Source organism: Podarcis vaucheri, assembly GCF_965113315.1.
Source record: "Podarcis vaucheri genome assembly, chromosome: 3".
Lineage (NCBI taxonomy): Eukaryota > Metazoa > Chordata > Lepidosauria > Squamata > Lacertidae > Podarcis > Podarcis vaucheri.
The window spans coordinates 56,627,924-56,649,416 of record NC_138761.1 but is presented as its reverse complement, the minus strand read 5'-3'; the positions used below and the strand labels follow the sequence as shown (position 1 = coordinate 56,649,416).

The following is a 21,493-nucleotide window of genomic DNA, read 5'->3' as shown; positions in this document are numbered from 1 at the left end:
ACCCTTCCTCATCGGGGAGTTGTTCCAACCCCTTGATCATTTTGGTTGCCCTTTTCTGAACATTTTCCAATTCTACAATAGAAGGCCAGAACTGTGCACAGTCTTCTAAATGTGGTTGCACCATAGATTGGTATAACAGCACTAAGATATTGGCAGATTTATTTTCCATTATTTCATAATGATCCCTAGTATGGAATTCACCTTTTTATCTGCAGCACCCTAGGTTGTCTTCATCAAGCTATCAGCTATGACTGATATATTTTGTTTTTAAACAACTTCCAAGCATTTTGATGTTATTTGTCCCTTGTGACTTTGTCTTTCAACTTCCATTTTACACGTCCCCTTATTTTGGGGAGATTTCCTCTTGTGATCAAATGTGATCATGCTGGATTTTTTTGGGCAATTGCCCATTTATATGTATATTTAATTTAATAGCACTACGGTCACTGCTCCCAATTGGTTCAACAAACTGACGCCTTGCACTAGGTTAAGAACTCCCAAGTGAGTTTTGTGGAAATATTTTTTTTTTTACTGTATTTCCTACTTTCATAGAAGTTGCATATGTTTTATACTCAATTTTTAAAATAGAAGGTTTGCATGTAGAACAGCTTTGATGAGAATGCAGAAGTGCATACTCCCTGAATCTTTCACTTGTGAATCTTTCAACTTCAGATTCCTGCTGTTGCTGTTCTTTTGGCTCCTTAACTATCTTACTTCCTGGGATCTTTTTGAAGTTCTCAGCCTCCCCCACATAGGCTTCTGCTGTTGCCAGTGCCTGTGTGAGGTTTTAATGCTAGTTTATTTGGCCATTTCCCCATCTTGCATCGGAAATGACTGCAAATAATCCTGCACATTTATTCCCCATGCAATTGGAATATGAACATTTGACATTATACTAGTTCAGTCAGTCACTTTAAACATATTCACTGTTGTATCTGCCATGCATTATGAATTTTTCAAATTGTAAACGGGGGGGGGGGGTGGAATCAAAAGCTGTTGTCTCACTAGTGGAATAGCTTTTGATCCAGCTGGAGGAAGGGAAGTAATTTTTTCCTCTGATCTCCTCCCCCCCCCGAAAAGCTGTTTTAGAAAGTTGGGGGACCCTGTAAAACAGTTTGGAAGGTAAAGTGGTGGGTTGGGAAATCTGATAAAACCACTGGCTCCAAAGGTGTTTTGCAGGTTGGACAGGGGCAGCATTCTGTACAATTTTTATGTTTCTGAACAAATTGAGCTGTAGCTAACTGCTGTAGCGTTCTCAGACCTTTGAAGATGCTAATATTTTATAGGATTTTTTGTTGTTGTATGATTTATCCTCTAATACTGTACAGTTTATTTATCAAATAAGCAATCGTTCTATTGAGTTTGCATTTTTATTTATTTTCTCCGTATGACCATTTGCACAGTGAACTATGGTGCTTCTTTGCTGGGTGCATTATTATAAAAGCAGTAATTGTGGCTGAATCATTGGTTTCACATATCCTTGAAATGATCCTCAGTGATACATTCTTGAATATATGAATCGAACACACAAGAAGTTGTAATTGTTTTTCACTGGACCTCTACTGCTACAAAGCATCCTCTTTTCCTTTTAAAGGGAAATTTACAACTGTATAGTATTAGTCTTTTAAATTCTAAAATCCAGATGAAATGTATTCTCCAGAGTGTTGTTTCAGTGTTGCAATATAATCTTTCCAGATGATACATGATTTAGTTGGAAACAAATTAGCAGCTAAGCATGTCTAAGAAAAGCAATTTAATAAACAAGATTTTTGTAAGACCTAATCAGAATTGTAAAGTGATACTTGGGAGTGAGTTACATTATACGAAAGATCTTGTGTGGCTGAAGCTTTCTGTAAGCATGTGTGTAAATCAGTTTCTTAATGTTGTTTCCTCCTGCAGTGAAAATTTTTAACTAGTACGTAATATCTCCCCTTTTCCATGTATGTCTACATGTCCAAAGTTAGGAAAATCATGATTCTCTGCTTGCCTAGGTGCTAAAAATTAGATGCCTCTGTCTAAAACCCAATTTTCTCCATACCCCATTCCATGCAGTTATTTTGTTTAGAAATTTGGTAGTGTTACCTAGGAACTGGAAATATTTTTCAAGTCTGGCTTATAGCTACCACTTTTTTACTTTTGATTATGTGAGTGGTGGGAATAATATGTGTTTTCAATTTTTTGCTTTTGCTTTCTGGAATTATTTAAAATAGATACCCCTTTTGAAACAACTCAGAACTGGCAAATTGTTTTGGTTATGTAGTTTCACTGGCATAAAAGCCAACAGTACATGATTAAAAGCTGTGACCCACAAACCAGTTAAGGTGGAGTAGAGGGATACAGTTCAGTTTAGCCCCATTGCTGTTTATGTCTAAATATTCTGACAGAACTGGCTTGCTGTTTGGGCCCAATTACATATGTTGAAAGAACAATTCAGACCAATGGAATTCAGTCTCATTTTAAGGAAAGGTCAATTTGAAGCGCAGTCATCACATGAGATCTTTTAATAAATATTAAAAAATGCACGTACAGGATCAGGTGCATGAAGTATGTAGACGATTGCTGCCAAAATCCCTGATTCCCAAGGTCCTAGGTTCAGCTAGAGATCACAAGCTCTGCAAGCAGTCTGGCAAAATGTGTAAATTCCCTCTAGCAAACCACTTCTTGGTCATTGAGCTTAGAAAGCCTTTGGAAGCTTCAGGGGAAGTTATTAATTAGCAGTCTAATAGTGCACGTTCAAGGAGTTTAGATTTCTTCTGCTTAGTAGAGTAGCTAGACTGCATCTGAGAAATGTAAAAATCAGTCAGGGATACTTGGCAAAGGCTGGAAGATGTAAATACTAAGGAGCATCTTTAATGGCCTCTAACAGCCTAGCCCAGCCCTTCACTTTCATTTTTTTAAAAAAAACCAGTTACCGTAAATGTCTTACAATATTGCCTCATATAAATAGATACAATGCGTTGGGAAACAGGGAGACAAAGTAGCAAAATTGTTTCCCTTGATTTAAGACAGCAGGACAAATAACAGGGCAGATACCATGCATTGAAAACACATGGCTTCCCCCAAAGAATCATGGGAACTGTAGTTTCCCCACCACAGAGCTACAATTCATGACGCTTGTATCAAACTATAGCTCCCATAATTCCTTTGGGGAAGTATTGTGCTTTAAATGTGCATTGGATCTGCCCATGGTGTTTGCTGCCTCTGGGCCTTTAGTCTGGGACCGCTTATTGAACAAGTAGTCAACAGCTGTGATTCAAGGAACCTGTTTTTTTTCTGAGTCTCTCTCAAGAAAGTGAGCTCAATTCCCTCTAGATCAGAGGTTTTCAACCATTTTGGGTCCATGGCTCCCTTGACCAACTACATTCTTTCTGCGGCATCCCTGTGGGGATTTTGTCACCCCTCGCCTGCAGAGCTGGCAGCCCCTCACCCCTCTTTGAACACTCCTTGTGGAGTATTCCCTCGGCCTCCTCTCCCTACCCTCTCCTTAGGAGTACGATGGGCTGCCGCAGCTGCTGCCCTGTTCTCTAAGCTGCCCCCCCCCGCCCCAAAGAGAAGCGCCTCCTCACACTGCCCCACAGGGGCCTGGGAAGCACCCCCTGCCCAGCCCCAGAGACACCAATTGCCTGCGGAGCTTGTAGCCAGAGCTGTTGCAACAAACAGCTGTGCAAGCCCTTGGGAGGCAGAGATGTGAGAGGGGCATCAGAGGAAGGAGGGAAGGAAAGAGGGACAGAGGCCAGTGTTGCCTGCAGCACCCCTGGCCATCATTCAAGGCACCTCAGGGTGCCACGGCACACTGGTTGAAAAACCACTGCTCTGTATACAACATATAGCAGATAAAAGCCTAAAGAGAAGCTGGGAGAGTTGTGCTCATATTTTGAAGACAATGAAACAGCTTCTCAGTCAGCTGGCTTTTCTGAAATCTTTAAAAACAAACAAATTGCAAATCAACCTTAACACTAACCTCTGAGCAGCTGACCCCCTAATCTACCAACAACCTTGTTATATTCATCTAGAAATGCCATGGTATAATTGACTTAAATTGACAGTGATTCTCAGTAAGAAATGCTGAATAGTATATTTGTAAATTAATTCAGTGAGTGGAAGATGGGAGTCACAAGTCGTATTAAAACTGTCAGGATTTTTTTTAAAAGAAAAAACACAAAAAAACTTTATTTTAGGCTGAAAAGCTTCTTGGTGAAGTCACTACATTTATTTTCACCCCCACCCTCAGTTTTAAATAGCAATGCTTTTCATACTGTCAGAATTCCATGCTGTGACACCCCTTCTCAAAAGTTATGACAGCAGTGTAATGACAGCTACTGCCTCTTGAGAATCAATCAGGCAATTAATTTTGTAAATGAAATGCTGATTATACAAAGCTTCACATGAGAGGCCCAGTGATTAAAATCAATTTAACAAATTGTTTCAGGTGGGACTTGATTAATAATTTGCCATAAATGTGGAGGATATATGACCAGCATACATTTTTTCATATATAACTATATGAAATAGAATAGATGTATTTTTGTACATGCCCTTCCCCAATGTGAATGCCAATGTCAATAAGGTTGCCTCCCATTCTAGGGTTCTGCAACCCCCCCGCAAAATTTATTAACAGTGCAGTTAGTTTTCTGTGGCACTTCTTGCTGCCGTGGGTGGAGCTTGTTCTGACACAGCTGCATTACAGTGGTACCTCAGGTTACATACGCTTCAGGTTACATACACTTCAGGTTTTCCTTGGCTGAAAGATGCCCTTAAACTATGATAATAACTCTTGCTTAGCTATTTGGAGAAGTACCATATTTTTTCGTGTAAAAGACGCCCCCATGTATAAGATGACACCTATTTTTTTAAACCCAAAATTAAGAAATTAAGTTGTTTAGCTTGTGGGGGTGGGGGAGGTCACTTCCGCCAATCACTCACCTGCCTGCCCACCACTGCCAATCTCTTGCCAAAGCCACTGCCAATCACACACCGTGCCGCAGCCGCCAATTCCCAATCGCCGCCACCTACAGCCCACCAATTGCCTGCCCGCCTTGCCACAGCCGCCAATCACCTGCCCAATCACCACTGCCAATCTCCTGCTTACTGCTGCCATTAATCGCACGTCCCCCTCTGCATTCACTATCTGTGTATAAGACGACACCCAATTTTCACTTAATTTTTTAGTAGCAAAAAGAATTGTCTTATACACAGAAAAATATGGTATGTGTTAACCTCGTGACTTTTGCGTGCCTGAAATGTAGCCTACAGTATAAAGAGACACTTCTCTTGCCCCACCTACCTTTGCCTCTAGGCCCCCCACACCACTGCGCGTGATGGTGCCCCCCCATGGAAGGTTTCTCACAAGGCAATACAGCCATTGGGCTGGAAAAGATCCCTTATCCCTTTGCTAAGACGTCAGAACCTCTTCAGGCACAGAAAGAAATAGCAGTTTGTTAACACTTGCCCCAGCGCCTGGTAATCAGCAGGAAGCATGATTAAGTGTAGTGTAATGCAGTATGATCACATCTTGTACAGTTGTTACTCCCCCCGCCCCCTGAGATGGTGCATATATGCAAAAATACATATACTTGAAGTGCACCCCCTTGGTGGAACTGTCCCATGCGAGCATCCTTCCGTGCCCAGAACTTTGTGCCAAGTGGGTCTTGACACCCCAAGCAAAGCAGTGAGCGTTGACTCTCCTTGCCTTGGTTACTGAATTCTCGTGGGATTTTGCAAGAGCACCCCAGAGCCCAGTAAGCAAGACCGAGAGTTCATAAGCTCTTTCCATGTCACAAAAGCCCTGCATGAAAAGAGCTTTTAAACTCTTTGCCTTCCATGCATTTTATTTGTGTGAGTTCAACTGGCCAGTCTTCCTGCGTAGAAGTTGAAATTGCACATGTGAAGTTGTGATCATACTGTACTGGAAGTCTGCCTTTCTGCTGTTTTTAGACAATTGAACTTCTTGCAACAGTGATTTCTACAGATGAATTTTATTGGCTCTTAAGATATTATGGGAAAATGCTATGCCTCTTAAAAAAAAAAAAATCGGAGGAGTGGAATTTCAGTGGCGTAGCGTGGGTTGTCAGCACCCGGGGCAAGGCAAGTAATTTGTGCCCCCTAACCCGTGGATTTGCGCCCCCTAACCCCCAGAGGTTGCGCCCGGTGCTGCTGGGCCCCCCTGCACCCCCCACGCTGCGCCACTGTGGAATTTATCTCATGGACAGTGTCCATGTCATTTCTGATCGCAATAAGGTTTTTGTTACCCATATTTCTTAATCATTTTCCCCAAATACCTATACAACTTTTGAATAAAATGCACAATAATAAAACGGATTGTGAAACAAAACAGGTTTAAAAAAATCAAAGCTGTCAGTAGCATAAAATAATACAGTCTGTACAAAGCAGCAGCAAAACAAAGCAGTTTTAAGTTCCAAAAAACCCTGTTGAATTAGAAATGTTTTAACAAGCCCCCTAAAACTATATGGGGATGCTGTCTGAAGCTCTACAGCTTTAGCACTACCACTGAAAAGGCAGACTTCGGCTCAAAAAACCCCTCTTGTGAGCATGGAAGCCACAGTAAGACTCCCAGCAGCAGCAACAACAACAACAACTAAAAAAAAAATGCTCATGGAAATTGATCTCTGTGGTTCATGAATCTGAAGAATGTTTTGGTCACTCCAAGATAATTAAGGGGCAGGTAATTTTGATTAAATATAAACTAGGAGGGAGAGCTAAACAGAGGACCTGAAGAAGGTCAGAGAGTAGGAATAAAAAGTGATGCCAAATAGAAGAAGAAGAAGAAGAAGAAGAAGAAGAAGAAGAAGAAGAAGAAGAGTTTGGATTTGATATTCCGCCTTTCACTCCCCTTCAGGAGTCTCAAAGCGGCTAACAATCTCCTTTCCCTTCCTCCCCCACAACAAACACTCTGTGAGGTGAGTGGGGCTGAGAGACTTCACAGAAGTGTGACTGGCCCAAGGTCACCCAGCAGCTGCATGTGGAGGAGCGGAGACGCGAACCCGGATTCCCAGATTACGTGACTACCGCTCTTAACCACTACACCACACTGGCTACTGTCAGTTACTACTGTCAAAAAAATGGTAATAATAATGTGAAGGGCAACAGCATTAAGCCGTGTAGCCTGCTTGTCTCAGCCTGTGGTATTGTTTTGGCCATTGGGTGTGATAAATGTGTGTATTTGGGTTTAAATATTGTTTTAACCTCTGCTTACACTTCCAGTGGCACCACAAAGAGTCGACTTGCACGTAGTTCATTAAAAACAGATTTATTTTTTGTTTCTGTTGTGATTTGTTTGCTTAGTACTCTAGTCACAATAGATTTATCCAGCAGCATAAAAAATAGATAGCAAATGCCTGATCCTGCAACTCAAAAAGTTTAAAAGCCATCTCAGAATAAATATATTAGTTTCTAGAAGCTAGTAGTTTGGGTTGAGAAAAGGGAGCATGAAATACAGTTTTCAGTTTAATGTCTCTCCACTCCAACAATGGTGTTTTCTGAGGAGTCTAGAGGAAGTGTTATGGCATAGGCCTCTTGCTGCTGCTGTGACTATATATGCTATATATTAAAGAGCCTAATCAGTGAAGCTATGGAAGTGATAAAATAGATCAAGACATTGTGAATATACTTTCTGATGGAAGTCTTAATTCATTTGAACAAATGCCCCTTTCCTTTGAGTAGTATTGTTTCCTAGCATATTGGTGTGTTGCTGCTGTATTTTTTATGCATTTAATTGGTGATGGACCATTTGCAAAATATTACAATAATGAATATGCATAAAATGTGTCTTAGTTTGGATTAGTATAATCTTACATTGTGTTGCATTGCAATAACACAAATTTTAAGGGTGGAATCCTGCATCCCTGTTATGTGTGTATCTGCCCAACTCTGGGACTCATAAATGTCTAAGTGGATGCAAGTTTGAAGTTTTTAAAAATGATTAATTATGTAATTTATCTTAATGTTTAAGCCATACTATTGCATTCATACACACAGTCTCTCCACTCTCCAATACTGGACCCGACTGTCCTCGGGTCCAGTATTGGACCACTTTGACCGGATATCCCCAGCCGATGTGGACAGACTCCTCCGAGCTGGAAAGCCCACCACTTGTCCTCTCGACCCGTGCCCGTCTTGGCTGATTAGAGCATGTCCAGACGAGGTGCGGGCCCCCCTGGGGGATATCATCAATTTGTCCCTTGGCACCGGGACATTCCCAGGGGAACTGAAGGAGGCAGTGGTGCGTCCGCTCTTAAAGAAAACATCATTAGATCCCTTAGATCTATCCAATTACCGCCCAGTTTCGAATCTTCCATTCCTGGGCAAGGTGATTGAGAGAGCGGTTGCTGAACAGCTTGGTAGGTTTCTGGATGAAACATCGGCTCTGGATCCATTCCAGTCCGGCTTCCGCGCTGGTCATGGGACCGAGACGGCTCTGGTCGCCCTAACAGATGATCTCCGTAGACAGCTGGATCGAGGCGGGTCGGGGCTGCTGATTCTTCTAGATCTGTCAGCAGCTTTCGACATGGTCGATCACGAACTTTTGGACCACCGCCTCGCCGACGTGGGGATCCAGGGCGCAGTCCTTCAATGGCTGCGCTCGTTTCTCTCTGGTCGGGGACAGAGGGTGGCGCTTGGGGGGGAACTGTCATCCCGCCACTCCTTGGTGTGTGGAGTGCCTCAGGGTGCGATTCTCTCCCCGATGCTTTTTAACATCTTTATGCGCCCCCTCGCCCAGCTTGTCCGGAGTTTTGGGCTGGGCTACCATCAGTATGCCGATGACACCCAACTCTATCTGCTGATGGATGGCCATCCTGACTCGGCCCCAGACACACTGATCAGATGCTTGGAAGCTGTGGCTGGATGGTTACGTGGGAGCCGGTTGAAGTTAAATCCTTCGAAGACAGAGGTCCTCTGGCTGGGACGGGACGATATGGGATTGAGGGGGCAACTCCCATCTCTTGCGGGGGTGCAATTAGTGCCAGCACCGTCCGTTAAGAGTTTGGGTGTAATCTTCGATACCTCCCTCTCTATGGAGGCGCAGATTGCAGCTATAACAAAGGCGGCATTTTTTCATCTCCGCCAAGCTAAGCAGTTGGCCCCTTACCTCTCTCGCCCTGACCTAGCCACTGTGATCCACGCGACGGTCACCTCCAGACTGGATTATTGTAACTCGCTCTACGTGGGGCTGCCCTTGAGACTGACCCAGAAACTCCAGCGGGTGCAGAATGCCGCAGCGAGACTCCTTACGGGGTCTTCGCTGCGGGATCACATTCATCCGGTGCTATACCAGCTGCACTGGCTCCCAGTGGAGTACAGGATCAGGTTTAAGGTGCTGGTTTTAACCTTTAAAGCCCTATACGGCCTAGGACCCTCGTATCTACGGGACCGCCTCTCCTGGTATGCCCCACAGAGGAACTTACGGTCCTCTAATAAAAACATCTTGAAGGTCCCAGGCCACAGAGAGGTTAGGCTGGCCTCAACTAGAGCCAGGGCTTTTTCGGCTGCGGCTCCAACCTGGTGGAACGCTCTGTCACAAGAGACAAGGGCCCTGCAGGACTTGACATCTTTCCGCAGGGCCTGCAAGACAGAGCTGTTCCACCAGGCCTTTGGTTAGGGCACAGCCTGACTCCCTCCTTCAGCAATCTTTACGATACTTTAGTTTATGGTTGCCATTAATTTTGATTTTAATTAATTCTTATGATGTTTTTATATTGTTGCACTTTTTTAGTGTTGTTAGCCGCCCTGAGCCCGGCTTCGGCTGGGGAGGGCGGGATATAAATAAAAATTTATTATTATTATTATTATTATTTATTAAACTTTTTTTATCATCTATCTTGTCTGACTGTAATTGAGAACTCCACTTATGTGTTTATTTCAGGTGCTTCCTTATGGTATCGTGCAATATAAAGCATATGGTTACCTCTTTTAATTGAGCTTTTTTTCTGCTTACACCAGAGAAGTAAACTTTGTGATAATCAGTGTCAGTAGCTGATAGTTAGCTATCTATATTTTGGAGTTCCAGAGTGTGTTACAAGTAGAATAGCACAACTCTTTGGCAACAGCTTGGTCAAAAGCAAAGGTTGTGTGTTGATAAGCATTTTGGAGTAACACAATATCAGTCCCTTGTCAATTCAAATCTGTGCAAATATTTAATAATAATGGGCATAATCACCGTTTTCCTAAACGCCTTCATATCTAGTGCTTGTAGTTAACTGATGTGTGTTAAACTTGCATTTGGGATACCTTTTCCACCTTGTTTGTGTACCCTTAGCAGATGCCTACAAGATTACTACCTCAATGAGCCTCATTGCCTTTTCAAAGTAAAGATTAGAGTAAAATAACTTCCACTTTATGTCCTTGTGAACCTTTTACTCTTTAATGTTAAATATATCGGTATGCTATGTTTTGTGACTTGTTCAATCTCGAGATAATACTATATCATGGAATGCTGGTACAAGGTATATATTTAAACTCACTTCCATGTACCTAGTGAAAGATACCTCTTAAATTAATGGCACAATGTATTAGTGGTTGCTGCTGAAAAGAAAACCCTTCAGGTAGTTCTCACATGCATGGTGACGGGGAAAGGGAAAAACTCCTGCTTGCATTTGTACTTTTCCTCATCCTGTTCCAGTTTTTGTACTGCTGACATCAACACTGAGTGTTCTGAATGAAACAAAAGTGAGTGGTGGACACATATTTTAACATAACATAGTTCATAACATAGACAATGATACAAAGAAGATGGATAAGAATTGTAAAAGCCACTGTATTGTTTATAAGGAGACTGGAAAAAATAAAATCTATGTGGTATGGGGAGGTGAAATGCAAAATAAAGAAGTGGAATAAATATCCAGGTTAAGAACAGATTGAAATGGAGGGGAGACTAAGAGAAACCAGAGTCCATTAGAACATGCAGGAAAAAGATTGAGTAAATAAGAATGGGAAGGAATTACTGATAAGAACAACACTTGGTAAATATATCAAAGAAAAATAATGTTTGAAAGAAATTGGAATTGAATATTGAAAAGTTGCTGATAAGGTTGCAAACACCAACTTTGATAAAACACAGTAAACGTGGTACATGAATATTTATGTGTATTGCAAGGACTTTGCAGCTGCAACTGTTCAATTCATTTTCGCATTTAAAACTGTTCATAGGGCATAACGGTGATCCACTTGGAGTGCCATATTCAAATTGAGCACTTTGTTACTAAAAAGATTGAATGAAAGGTACTTCAGGGAAGGCCAGCTATAGAAATTATAAAGTTGGGGTATTGGAGCAGAATCCACTAGAGTGCATGTCTACTCACTTTTAAAATTGTGTTATTCAATAATTCTCCACACATATTGTAATGCATTAAACTACCAAATTGCTTTCAAAACTTACTATGTATTTAAGGCACTTGGGGGAGGGAGTTGGTGCAAGAACTGTTTGTTGTTGTTGTTGTGGACTGTTCAAGAAGTTGAGTTCAGCATTTGAGTTTCCCTTTCAACATTTGTCAAGCTGAAACCCCATACATCCGACAAATGGACTTTCCTGTAAAGGAATGGATGCTGTAGTTACTGCTTGTGAGATATGATTTCTTAAGAGGGTTTGTGTTATTGTGAGCAGCATCAGAAATGATGCACTATAAATGCAGTACATACGATGCCAAGAAAAATAAGTCCAGAGTTTATTGTTTTTTGAAATCAAGCAAAGAAATAATAATAATCAGAAGAGTCTTTTTATGTGAAGTTCTGTTTATGACTCACTTACTGACTTGGAATGCAAAATTGTAACACTGTAAAGAGTCTGAAAGCAGGACAATTAGAACATATGGGCCGTAATCCAGTAGGGAGGAACCAAGCATGGAAATGGCTTCTTCTCATTGCCAAGTGTGCACTTGAAGAGCTTCACCATTATGTATCTGGCAAGGGAACCTTATGACTAAATTTTCTTCTGAATTGTATTTCAGAGGCTGAAATTAAGCTACCATTTCTGTGTGTGTGTCAAAAGACATTTAGCAGATTTCATTTCAGAATGAAGACATGCTGAAAATGCACAAACCAAGGCTTCATATGATATATTTATACATTTATTTTATGTTTCCCCTCAATCAATAGGGCAACCCAATGGATCCAATGGTAATGAAAAGGCCTCAGTTGTTTGCAGTGGGCAACAGCCCTCACTCCCAGACCCAGACAAGCAGTCCATATCCAGGGCAGTCATATGGACCTCCAGGACAACAGCGCTTTCCAATGGCAATGCAATCCCGGACTCCAGGTTCCATGGGGGGAATGCAGTATCCACAGCAACAGGTTTGTGAAGAGATTTTGTTTGCACATGTCTTCTTCAGTTCCTTTTCCTGTCCCGCAATCTTTTTACTTTCATAATACTTAGGCTGCAACAGGCCTCCCCGAGATTTTTTAAAATGTTTTAACTGTGTTTTAGTAAATTCTAAGCAGTTTTTAGTAGCTGTGTTTTCAATGTTTTATCTTTGCTGTGTCTGCTACTCTGAGCTTCTGCAGGAGGAAAGGCAGGATATAAATTGAATGAAGAAATAAATGAAAGAGTAAAAATATTCCATATCAGAGCAAGGTATTTTTTATAGGCTGGGGGGATAACTGTTTTTGCTATTTATATCTATATTTTTATCTCTGTCTTCACTGTTGTATTTCCTTTGTTAGCATCATGGTTGATGAATTCATAAAAAAATCTTTATTTTTGGTCTATAGGCTCTCATTTTTGTCATTAGCAATTCTTACGATAGCTGAATATCTTTTTCTGCTATTGATAGTTTCCTGAAATAAGAACAGTATTGTTCAGAGTGAGAAATCACCCTGTTTTTGTTCAGATAATTGTTATCAATGTCATTTTTGCATACTTTATAAGTATGTATTGTGTCAGTTTCTCCCCTCTCTCTCTCTCTCTCTCTCTCTCTCTCTCTGTGTGTGTGTGTGTGTGTGTGTATCCATCCCACTCACTAAAGTGCAAAGGTTTCCCCCCACCTGTCAGAGATCATGTAAGTTGCATGGGTCTCTTCTAGTCAAGTTAGGTTTTCCTGTTGATGACAACTTCTTCTCTGCCATATCTCAGAGGGTTAATTACTTACATACTCAGCATATATTAGCAAGGATGCAGTCATTGTTTTTTGAATGGGTATAGTAGATGAAGGCTACCCAGAGACTATGCCGGCAAATCTCTGATCAGGCTTGTTATTGAAGCTTGTGCTCTGTTATAAGCACAAGGCCCTTTTTTTGATAATGAAGAGAAAACACCATTTTGTCTCTACACGTGGCTAACTAGAATTAATTTTCTTTTATTATTTGATGTTAAATATGACAAAGATGAAAATAATGACCTGCCTGGAAAGTGTATTTGCTACATTGGCATGGAATAGTCAACAAGTGGCTAATTAGCTTGTAACTATACATTCACAGTTTTGCTGAGGTATTGTGTTTCATCTTCTGAAAACATGGACCACATGTGTTGCATAAATATAAGCTTATATTACCATACAGAGAAAGTTGCATGTGATTATGGAGCAAACTGAACCATTCAGTGTGGGGTTTAGTTGGCAGGGTTGCAGTAACGGAGCCTTACTTGTTTAGAGATGAGCTGTTTAGTTGAATAGTGACATGAAACGTATTTTGGTGTAACTTAATAGAGCTATTAGAACTGACTGTTACCTGTTATTTGGAAGCAAAGAGGATAAGAGTCTTCACTCCATAATTTAATTAGAGGTGCTACATGTTTAACCATGCATACCCTTTATTTTTTTAAAGGATTTTTACTGTTTGTTATTTTAAGATTAGTGTTGCATTTTTCACTTGCGAATTGTAGGCTAATTGTAAAGTATCCATCTGAAGGCAGTGATCTGGCACAGTGATTGGCTGCTGGCCCTGTCTGTCTTTTTGCGGCATTAATATAATTGGCTAAGAAATATTATGGTTATGATTACTAAAACTCTTTGGGGAAGCAGTAAGAAGATAATTACAACATTGGATTTTTATTGAATGGACATCAACACCTAGAAATGATTTCACTTTGGACAGCCTCCAGAGCTTCATGTGTTTCGTTTGTGAACCTCTAATAATCTGAATCCAGTTCTTTTCATTTAGCTTGCATATTATTGCCTTTTTGTAAAGGACTAAAATTCAAGAATATGGGTTTGTCAATTAAATTGCCAGGGTAGCAAGTTGTCTTTGAATAAAGCCAAGTGGTAAGTTGGCTCAGATTGTTATGGATTGATTCTAAAAAGCCCGCTTTGTTGAGTTCAGTATGGTTTTGTGGCTGTAGGCATTATATCAGATAAGTGGAACCATGCAACAAAATGTGATTTGTGCAGAAACTTTTAAAACTCTCCCTTCTTAGCCAGGGGGCTGCCCTGCTCTTGAAAGACGGGATACCTAGGAGGAGCCATTGAAGACATACAGTACATTGGCAGCTGTCAACCTGTTTTTTCAGAGCTTTAAAATTATTATTATTATTATTATTATTATTGCTATTACCATTTATTACATCCTTTATAAGGCTAAATATTTGGTAGATATGTAGCTAGAAATGTAAGATGTGATGAATAAGGTGTCATTTTATCAATTGTGCATGTAAACTGGCTAATTTTGAGAAAGGAAATTAGGTATAGCTTTCCCTGATTCATTAGACTTTTCAGCAGAATTATGTGGAATATCAGAAAAAGATCAATGCTGAGTTGAATGGAAATGGAAGCAGTGGCGGAGCTTCATGCTCCGGCACCTGGGGTAGAGAGCAGGTGCGGGCGTGGCTGGCGCACGCCCCGAGGGCGCGGCATGCATCCCGGGAGTGTGGCACGGCGCCTGCAGAGGCATGGCACCCAGCGCGGTGGGGCTCCAGCCGCAATGGTACCCCACTGGGATCGTGTTGCCGGGGGCGGTGTGCTCCTCCGCCCCCCTCTTCCTCCGCCAGTGAATTGAAGTTATTCCACCTCGCAGATCTACCATACCATGGCTTGCCAATAGCTGCAGGCACATATATACCCACTGGGCCTCCTCCCCTGCTGAAATTAGAAACATTCTATGGCAGCCCATAGAACAGATTGTAGTGTGTGGTTTGGTTATACTCTATATATGGTTCCCACAATGATAACAACAATAACAATAATAATTTTATAATTTATACCCCACTCATCTGGCTGGGTTTCCTCAGCTACTCTGGGCGGCTTACAGACAGTGGCATAGCGTGGGGGGTGCCAGGGGTGCCGGCCGCACCGGGCGCAACATCTGGGGGGGGCGCTCGCTGCCTCCGGAGTCGCCGAAGAGCCTCCGGCGCAGGCTGTAGCAGAGCCCCATGTCTCGTGGAACCGACGAGCTGTGCGCGCGCCCGGGCTGAAGGCGTCCGGCAGGCAGCGGCTCTCAGCCCCGCGCGTCAGGGCCGCGGAGGACGCGCCAGGCAGCCCCTCCTCACAGCCCCGCCTCCGCTGCTGCTGCTGCAGCTGCTGGGCCATGTTGCATTTTCCTCGCCTCTCTGCCCCCCTCCTCTTCCGGGCAAGCGGCGTGGTTTGGGCGGCAGCGCCAGCGGCAACTCACCTCAGACCGGCAGGTTAGGGGTTGGGGGGGCGCAAATTACTTGCCTTGCCCCGGGTTACGGGGCGCAAATTACTTGCCTTGCCCCGGGTGCTGACAACTCACGCTACGCCGCTGCTTACAGAACATAAAAAATTGTAAAAATTAGAGATTTAAAACTTTCCGATACAGAGTTGCCTTCAGATGTCTTCTAAAAGTCAAATAGTTGTTTATTTCCTTGATGGGAGGGCATTCCACAGGACAGGCGCCACTCACCGAGAAAGCTCTCTGCCTGGTTCCCTGTAACCTCACTTCTTGCCGTGAGGGAACTGCCAGAAGGTCCTCAGAGCTGGACCTCAGTGTCTGGGCTGAATGATGGGGGTGGAGATGCTCTTTCAGGTAAACTGGGCCAAGGCCATTTAGGGCTTTAAAGGTCAGCACCAACACTTTGAATTGTGCTTGGAAACGAACCGGGAGCGGTGTTGCATGGTGTTGGTTGTCACTCCCAGTCATCAGTCTAGCTGCTGCATTCTGGATTTGTTGTAGTTTCTGAGTCACCTTCAAAGGTAGCCCCATGCGGAGCACATTGTAGTAGTCCAGTCAGGAGATAACTAGAGTATACCCAGCTCTAGTGCGAGACAGTTTGCAGGCAGGTTGGGTCTCAGTGCATGTACCAGATGGAACTGGTAGACAGCTGCCCTGGACACAGAATTGACCTGTTCCTCCATGGACAGCTGTGATGTTGGTCATATTGGCCGGGTCCAAAGAATAATAACCTCCTCTTTCAGTGTTTCTGGGAAGGCTCTCCCACAGAGGGAAGCATTTACCACCCCTTGGAGCCCATTGCCCAGCCCAGCCCGGCTCACTTTTATGAGCCAGGATGGTTAAGGATCAAGGAGACAGGTGGTCTGTTTCACTCGTCCAAGCAGCCTGTCCACATCCTCGGAGGCACAGATTGGAATTGATCCCATGCAACTTGACTAGACAGGACTCTGGCACTCTCCCGCTCCGGCACTGTTCCCATAGTGGAGTCTATCTCTTTATGAATCTGAGCAACTTTATCTGCAAAAAAACTTTGCAAAATCATTGCAGGAGATATTGGGGTCCTCACCATGCCCCAATGGTGGGGGTAGTTCCATTAAATTGTGAAACACCTAAAAGAGTCTCCTACTGCTGTTTTCTGCAGATGCAATACAGGCGGTGAAGAAGGTCCTCTTTGCCATCATTATCGACACTTGGTAGGCTCGACGTTGAGCTCTAACCTGTGTCTGGTCCGATTCAGAATGAGTTTTCCGCCACCAGCACTCTAGCAGTTACTGTGGTTTGAAACTGAGCCCACATGTCCAAACAAGTTGATGACCCCGTACTATACTTTGCTCTAAGGAGGAAAATGTTGATATTTCATGGCATGCTCTTCAAACAGATTTGCCCATACGTATAATACTTTACAAACGAAATTCTGGGTCTTTTTAATTTTGGATATGTATGGAAGGAACCCAGAAATATTTTTTATAAAAGTATACTTGGAAAACAACATTATAGCCATTTTGTAAGAATACCAAAGGCCTGCACATCTACATGATAGAATCTGCAAGGACAAAAAGAGGGGAGGTCCAATGCTCCACTGCAAAGCGGAACTATGTACCGCCTAAAGGCAGAAATTCTAATTGAAAATTCTGAATGTTTAAAGTGGATGATCTAACAAGATGTTGAACCCTTCAGCCACTCCCCTCTGATATGTTTTTCACCACAGATATGTTTCAGTCTCTGAAACAAGAAGTGAGCCCTTTCAAAGGAAACACAACCAGGAGTGAGGCAATTGAAGGGCAAACACTGTGTGAAGAGGGAAATAAGACTACTACTTCTTCTCTTCTTTAAAACACTAATCCCTTTCCTGCTTTACCACTGTACAGTACAATGTGTTTTCCAAGAAGTGCCATGGTCACATCTAGATAAAGTCTAAAGCAGCTAGCTCTTCAAGGTACAGGAGTCCTGCCCTAGTGTGGTCACCCTAATCCTAGGTGGCTACATTTCCCCAGAAATACAAAGGAATAATACTAAATATAAATTAATAGGACAACTGTTCAGAATCAATGAAGGATCTGAATGTATATTGATACAGTCAGAAGTAATGAATATTCAACAGCTCTGAAAATCAGGCCAAATATATTTATAGGCTTCAGTACATTGCACAGTTATGCTGCTGGCCTTGAAACCAATAGAATTTGAAATTTCACCCATGGAAGTATTGTTAAATATATATATATTTAAAAAAACAAGTTCAACTTCTTATTTATACTACAGTGATTTTCTTTATTAAAGGAAGTTCATTAGATCCTGTCTGCACAGTAATTGTGCAGTGCCAGCGTGTCTTTAGGCAGGGTCTGAAGGTGTCAGTCAGATTCATCAGGATGAAAGGCCTCCTTTCCTAAACTCCATTCAACAGAATAAAATTATTTGTAAGTCATATCAGCTCAGCTGGATCCTGTGAAAGTAGGTAAAGATGCACACTTTTCTCAAAAGATCGGCAGTCCCTCTTACCTGAAATGTGTTCCAAAGAAAGTGAATCTTCAGTTAGTTATATTGTTGAGTAAATGGTATAACACATTGGCACGCATCAGCCCTTGTGTAGTTGACTAGAGCAACATCCTATTGTGTAAAAATATAATTGTGTTGCATACCCTGTGTTTGCATATAATGCTAAACCATGGTGTAGCGCTATGTACACAAGTTAGAGTGAGTTTAAAGCAGGCTTCCGCAAACTCGGCCCTCCAGATGTTTTGAGACTACAATTCCTACCATCCCTGACCACTGGTCCTGCTAGCTAGGGATCATGGGAGTTGTAGGCCAAAAACATCTGGAGGGCTGAGTTTGAGGAAGCCTGGTTTAAACCCTCAAATTTGTGTGCGCCCTTCTGCTCCACCTTTGTAGCCAGTGAAGATGTTCTCCAGCATTTAGTTTCACTTTCACCAAATCTCAGTTTGTCATTGTTTACAAACCAGCGATTGTGGGTTATCATAAACTTTGGTCAGTAAAACAAAAATAAGCTAACTTCAAACCATAGGTTATTAAGATGGCTTGTTAAACTAAGCATAGTTTTTGATAAACCATGATCTCTGGTATATATGCAAGGACAAGATGAGATTCTGTAAAACTTAATGCTGGCTAGCTGCTCTTCCTGGCTGTGTGTGGGGTGAGAGGAGAGGAGAGGTGGGAGTGCATGAGCCCACCAAGTCTTCATCCATACTAAATGACATTGTTTCAGAATAGCTGTAGGAATATGCAAATTAGCCACCCATTTCCCATGTCTAAGTTTTTAGATTTTAAACAGACACGTGCTCAGGTCAAATGCCAATGGTTGTGGAAATGAAATGAAGGGAGATTCACATCTCCTGCAGACAAATCTTATCAGAAGTGCCCATCTAACAGTAAACCAAGGGACAAGATCAAAAGGTCCTTTTGTTAGCATAGTTATTGATCACAGTTTTAGGCAGTGAAAAACACTGATGTTGCACTGCCCAGTGCAAGCATTTTCTTAAGGCAGATTCGGGCACGGAGGAAGCAACTTACGGGGGATTGGCAATGCCAAGCACAGTGTTTTCGTGTTAACAGAGCCATAGTCTTACCTTTGCCCTTGTAACCACAAAACGGGACTGTTTACCTTAAAAACCCCCAAAGCACCAAATGTTAGGATTAATGCCCCAAAGGGATCTTTGGCTCCCTATAGCCATCCTAGTATGCTACAAGTTTTCTTGGAACAGCATGCCCCTTGCAAGCACTTCTGCATACTAGGGTTAAGAAATCTTAAACCACTGTAGGGTGTCCCGTGTCCAGTGAATGAAGTGACAGAGGTCCTATGGGAATACCAATGTAATTATCACAAGTTTTTTAAACATATAAAATGCTATCTTGGGGATTGGATGGGGAATCTTTGCTTTTAACACTTTTTACACTTTTGCTGATTGCCCCAAAACGCTATGAAGTTGCCCTATGCCTTGCATAGAAGTCAGCATTCACATAGCCTTACACATTTTTATGTATAAGTAAGATTATTTTAAGTAGGGGGTATGCTTGTATGCTGTACTGCTGGGAAATGTTCAGTCTTTTCCCCCTTTCTGTCTGATGCTAAGCCTCATTGACTAAATTGAAAAAGACTTCTCATAGCAGGATAAGACTTTATGTTGTATTGTCTCCTTTAGAATTATCCCTTCCATTAAGTATAATTCACTCTATAGAGGGAGGTGAGCATAGATTATGGATAATCACAGAATCAAATTTGACACAAGAAAGAAACTTTATGGTAGCTTAGCTCTACATCTTAACAGTGGTCATCCGACAATGTTTACTGAAGAAAATCCCTAAAGTAGCACAATTGCATTATTATGGAAAATAGAAACATTATAATGATTTCTATCTTTACAATGATGTCGGAAATTGTAGGCTAAACAGAAAATGCTTGCTGCATTGGGAGAGCAAAGCTTATTCAGCTGGATGACACAATACCTTCTGGAAAAGGCATTGAGACCAAAGTTTGCCTCTGTGTCTTCAGACGTATGCATTCAATAATGCATTAGCTGTTGTGTTAATATCTATATTTCAAGGGCACCAGGCTTGCTTATATTCAAAGGCCCATGTTCAGTTGTAAAAGAAGTGCCATACAGTGTGGGCTGGCAACTGGGGCACCATATAACCACTTCTGGAGCTATGGTGGATGTTAGGTTTTAAATTAAGACTCCATTCTGATTTGAGGTTTATTGTGTTAGTTTTCTTGGAAATAATGTTAGGGCTTCTGTCCCAATTTCTAACATTCTTTTTTCACTGCACTATCTGTTGTGTTACAGAACTGTGGCTTTTAAAAATCAATATACCACCATGTCACAACTATATTTTAAATGGCGGGAAAGAACCATACACCAGGATACCACCTCAGATTTTGTCATGTGAAATTACAACGCAAAACTGATTTTCTGAGTTAACAGGGTTGCAAAAGGAATCTCTCCCCCCCCCCCCGGAAAAACAACACTGTCATGAGCACTAAGCTTCCACTAGATTTCCAGAAGTGGCTTTTACACTGTGTGGAAGGTTACATAAAATGAGGAAATTATCAGGTGTGGAAACACCAGGAAAATAGAAGAAAGGCCACATTCAGACAGTACTAAGATCCTCCTGACCCCCTGCTGCTCACCATAAATGAGGAGGGTGTAGGATTACAAGGAAGAGAGAAAGCAGCAGGTGGAGTGGATATGACGGTGGTGCGTTTTCTCATTGCATTTTAAAGTGGTTTGTGCATAATGCTGTAAGTGGCACTTTTGAGAGAGCCAGTGTGGTGTAGTGGTTAAGAGCGGTAGTCTCGTAATCTGGGGAACCGGGTTCGCATCTCCGCTCCTCCACATGCAGCTGCTGGGTGACCTTGGGCCAGTCACACTTCTTTGAAGTCTCTCAGCCCCACTCACCTCACAGAGTGTTTGCTGTGGGGAAGGAAGGGAAAGGAGAATGTTAGCCGCTTTGAGACTCCTTCGGGTAGTGATAAAGCGGGATATCAAATCCAAACTCCTCCTCTTCTTCTTTTGGTTGTTACGCTGTTCTGATTTGCATCTGTAGACATGGTTGAGATATAACATTAATGCACAATTTAGTGATACATTCATGGGCAGCAGCTCCCTCTCCTCTCTCACAAGCTCCCCCTGCCCTCTCCTTCTAGAGCAACCTTGGCCAATCTGGTGCCCTCTAGATATTTTGGACTGCAACTCTTCAGCAGCCCCAGCTTGCAGGGCACTAAACTGATGAAGGCTGCTCTAGAGTGTTGCTGTGAGAAGACAGAAGGCTCTTCTTCTGGTGAAAACTATTGGAGTTTGTCATTATTCTGAACTAGGCTAACTCTGATTAGTTTCAACGATTAGTTTAAAGTCCCAGGGACTCCAGGCTTTCAATAATATTTCAGAGGTTTTGATATCCTCTTCTCTCCCCC

The 21,493-nt window shown here is 42.3% G+C and overlaps 1 protein-coding gene across 11 annotated transcripts in view; it reads left to right on the top strand.

Annotated features, from left to right (window-relative positions):
* Nucleotides 1-21,493, top strand: part of ARID1B (AT-rich interaction domain 1B) — a 355,979-nt gene that overhangs the window by 27,901 nt on the left and 306,585 nt on the right. For all 11 annotated transcript variants that reach the window (XM_082215164.1, XM_082215169.1, XM_082215163.1 and 8 more), the window contains exon 2: nt 12,109-12,303. In XM_082215164.1, coding sequence (XP_082071290.1) covers nt 12,109-12,303 — 195 coding nt within the window. The remainder of the gene's footprint in view (nt 1-12,108; nt 12,304-21,493) is intronic.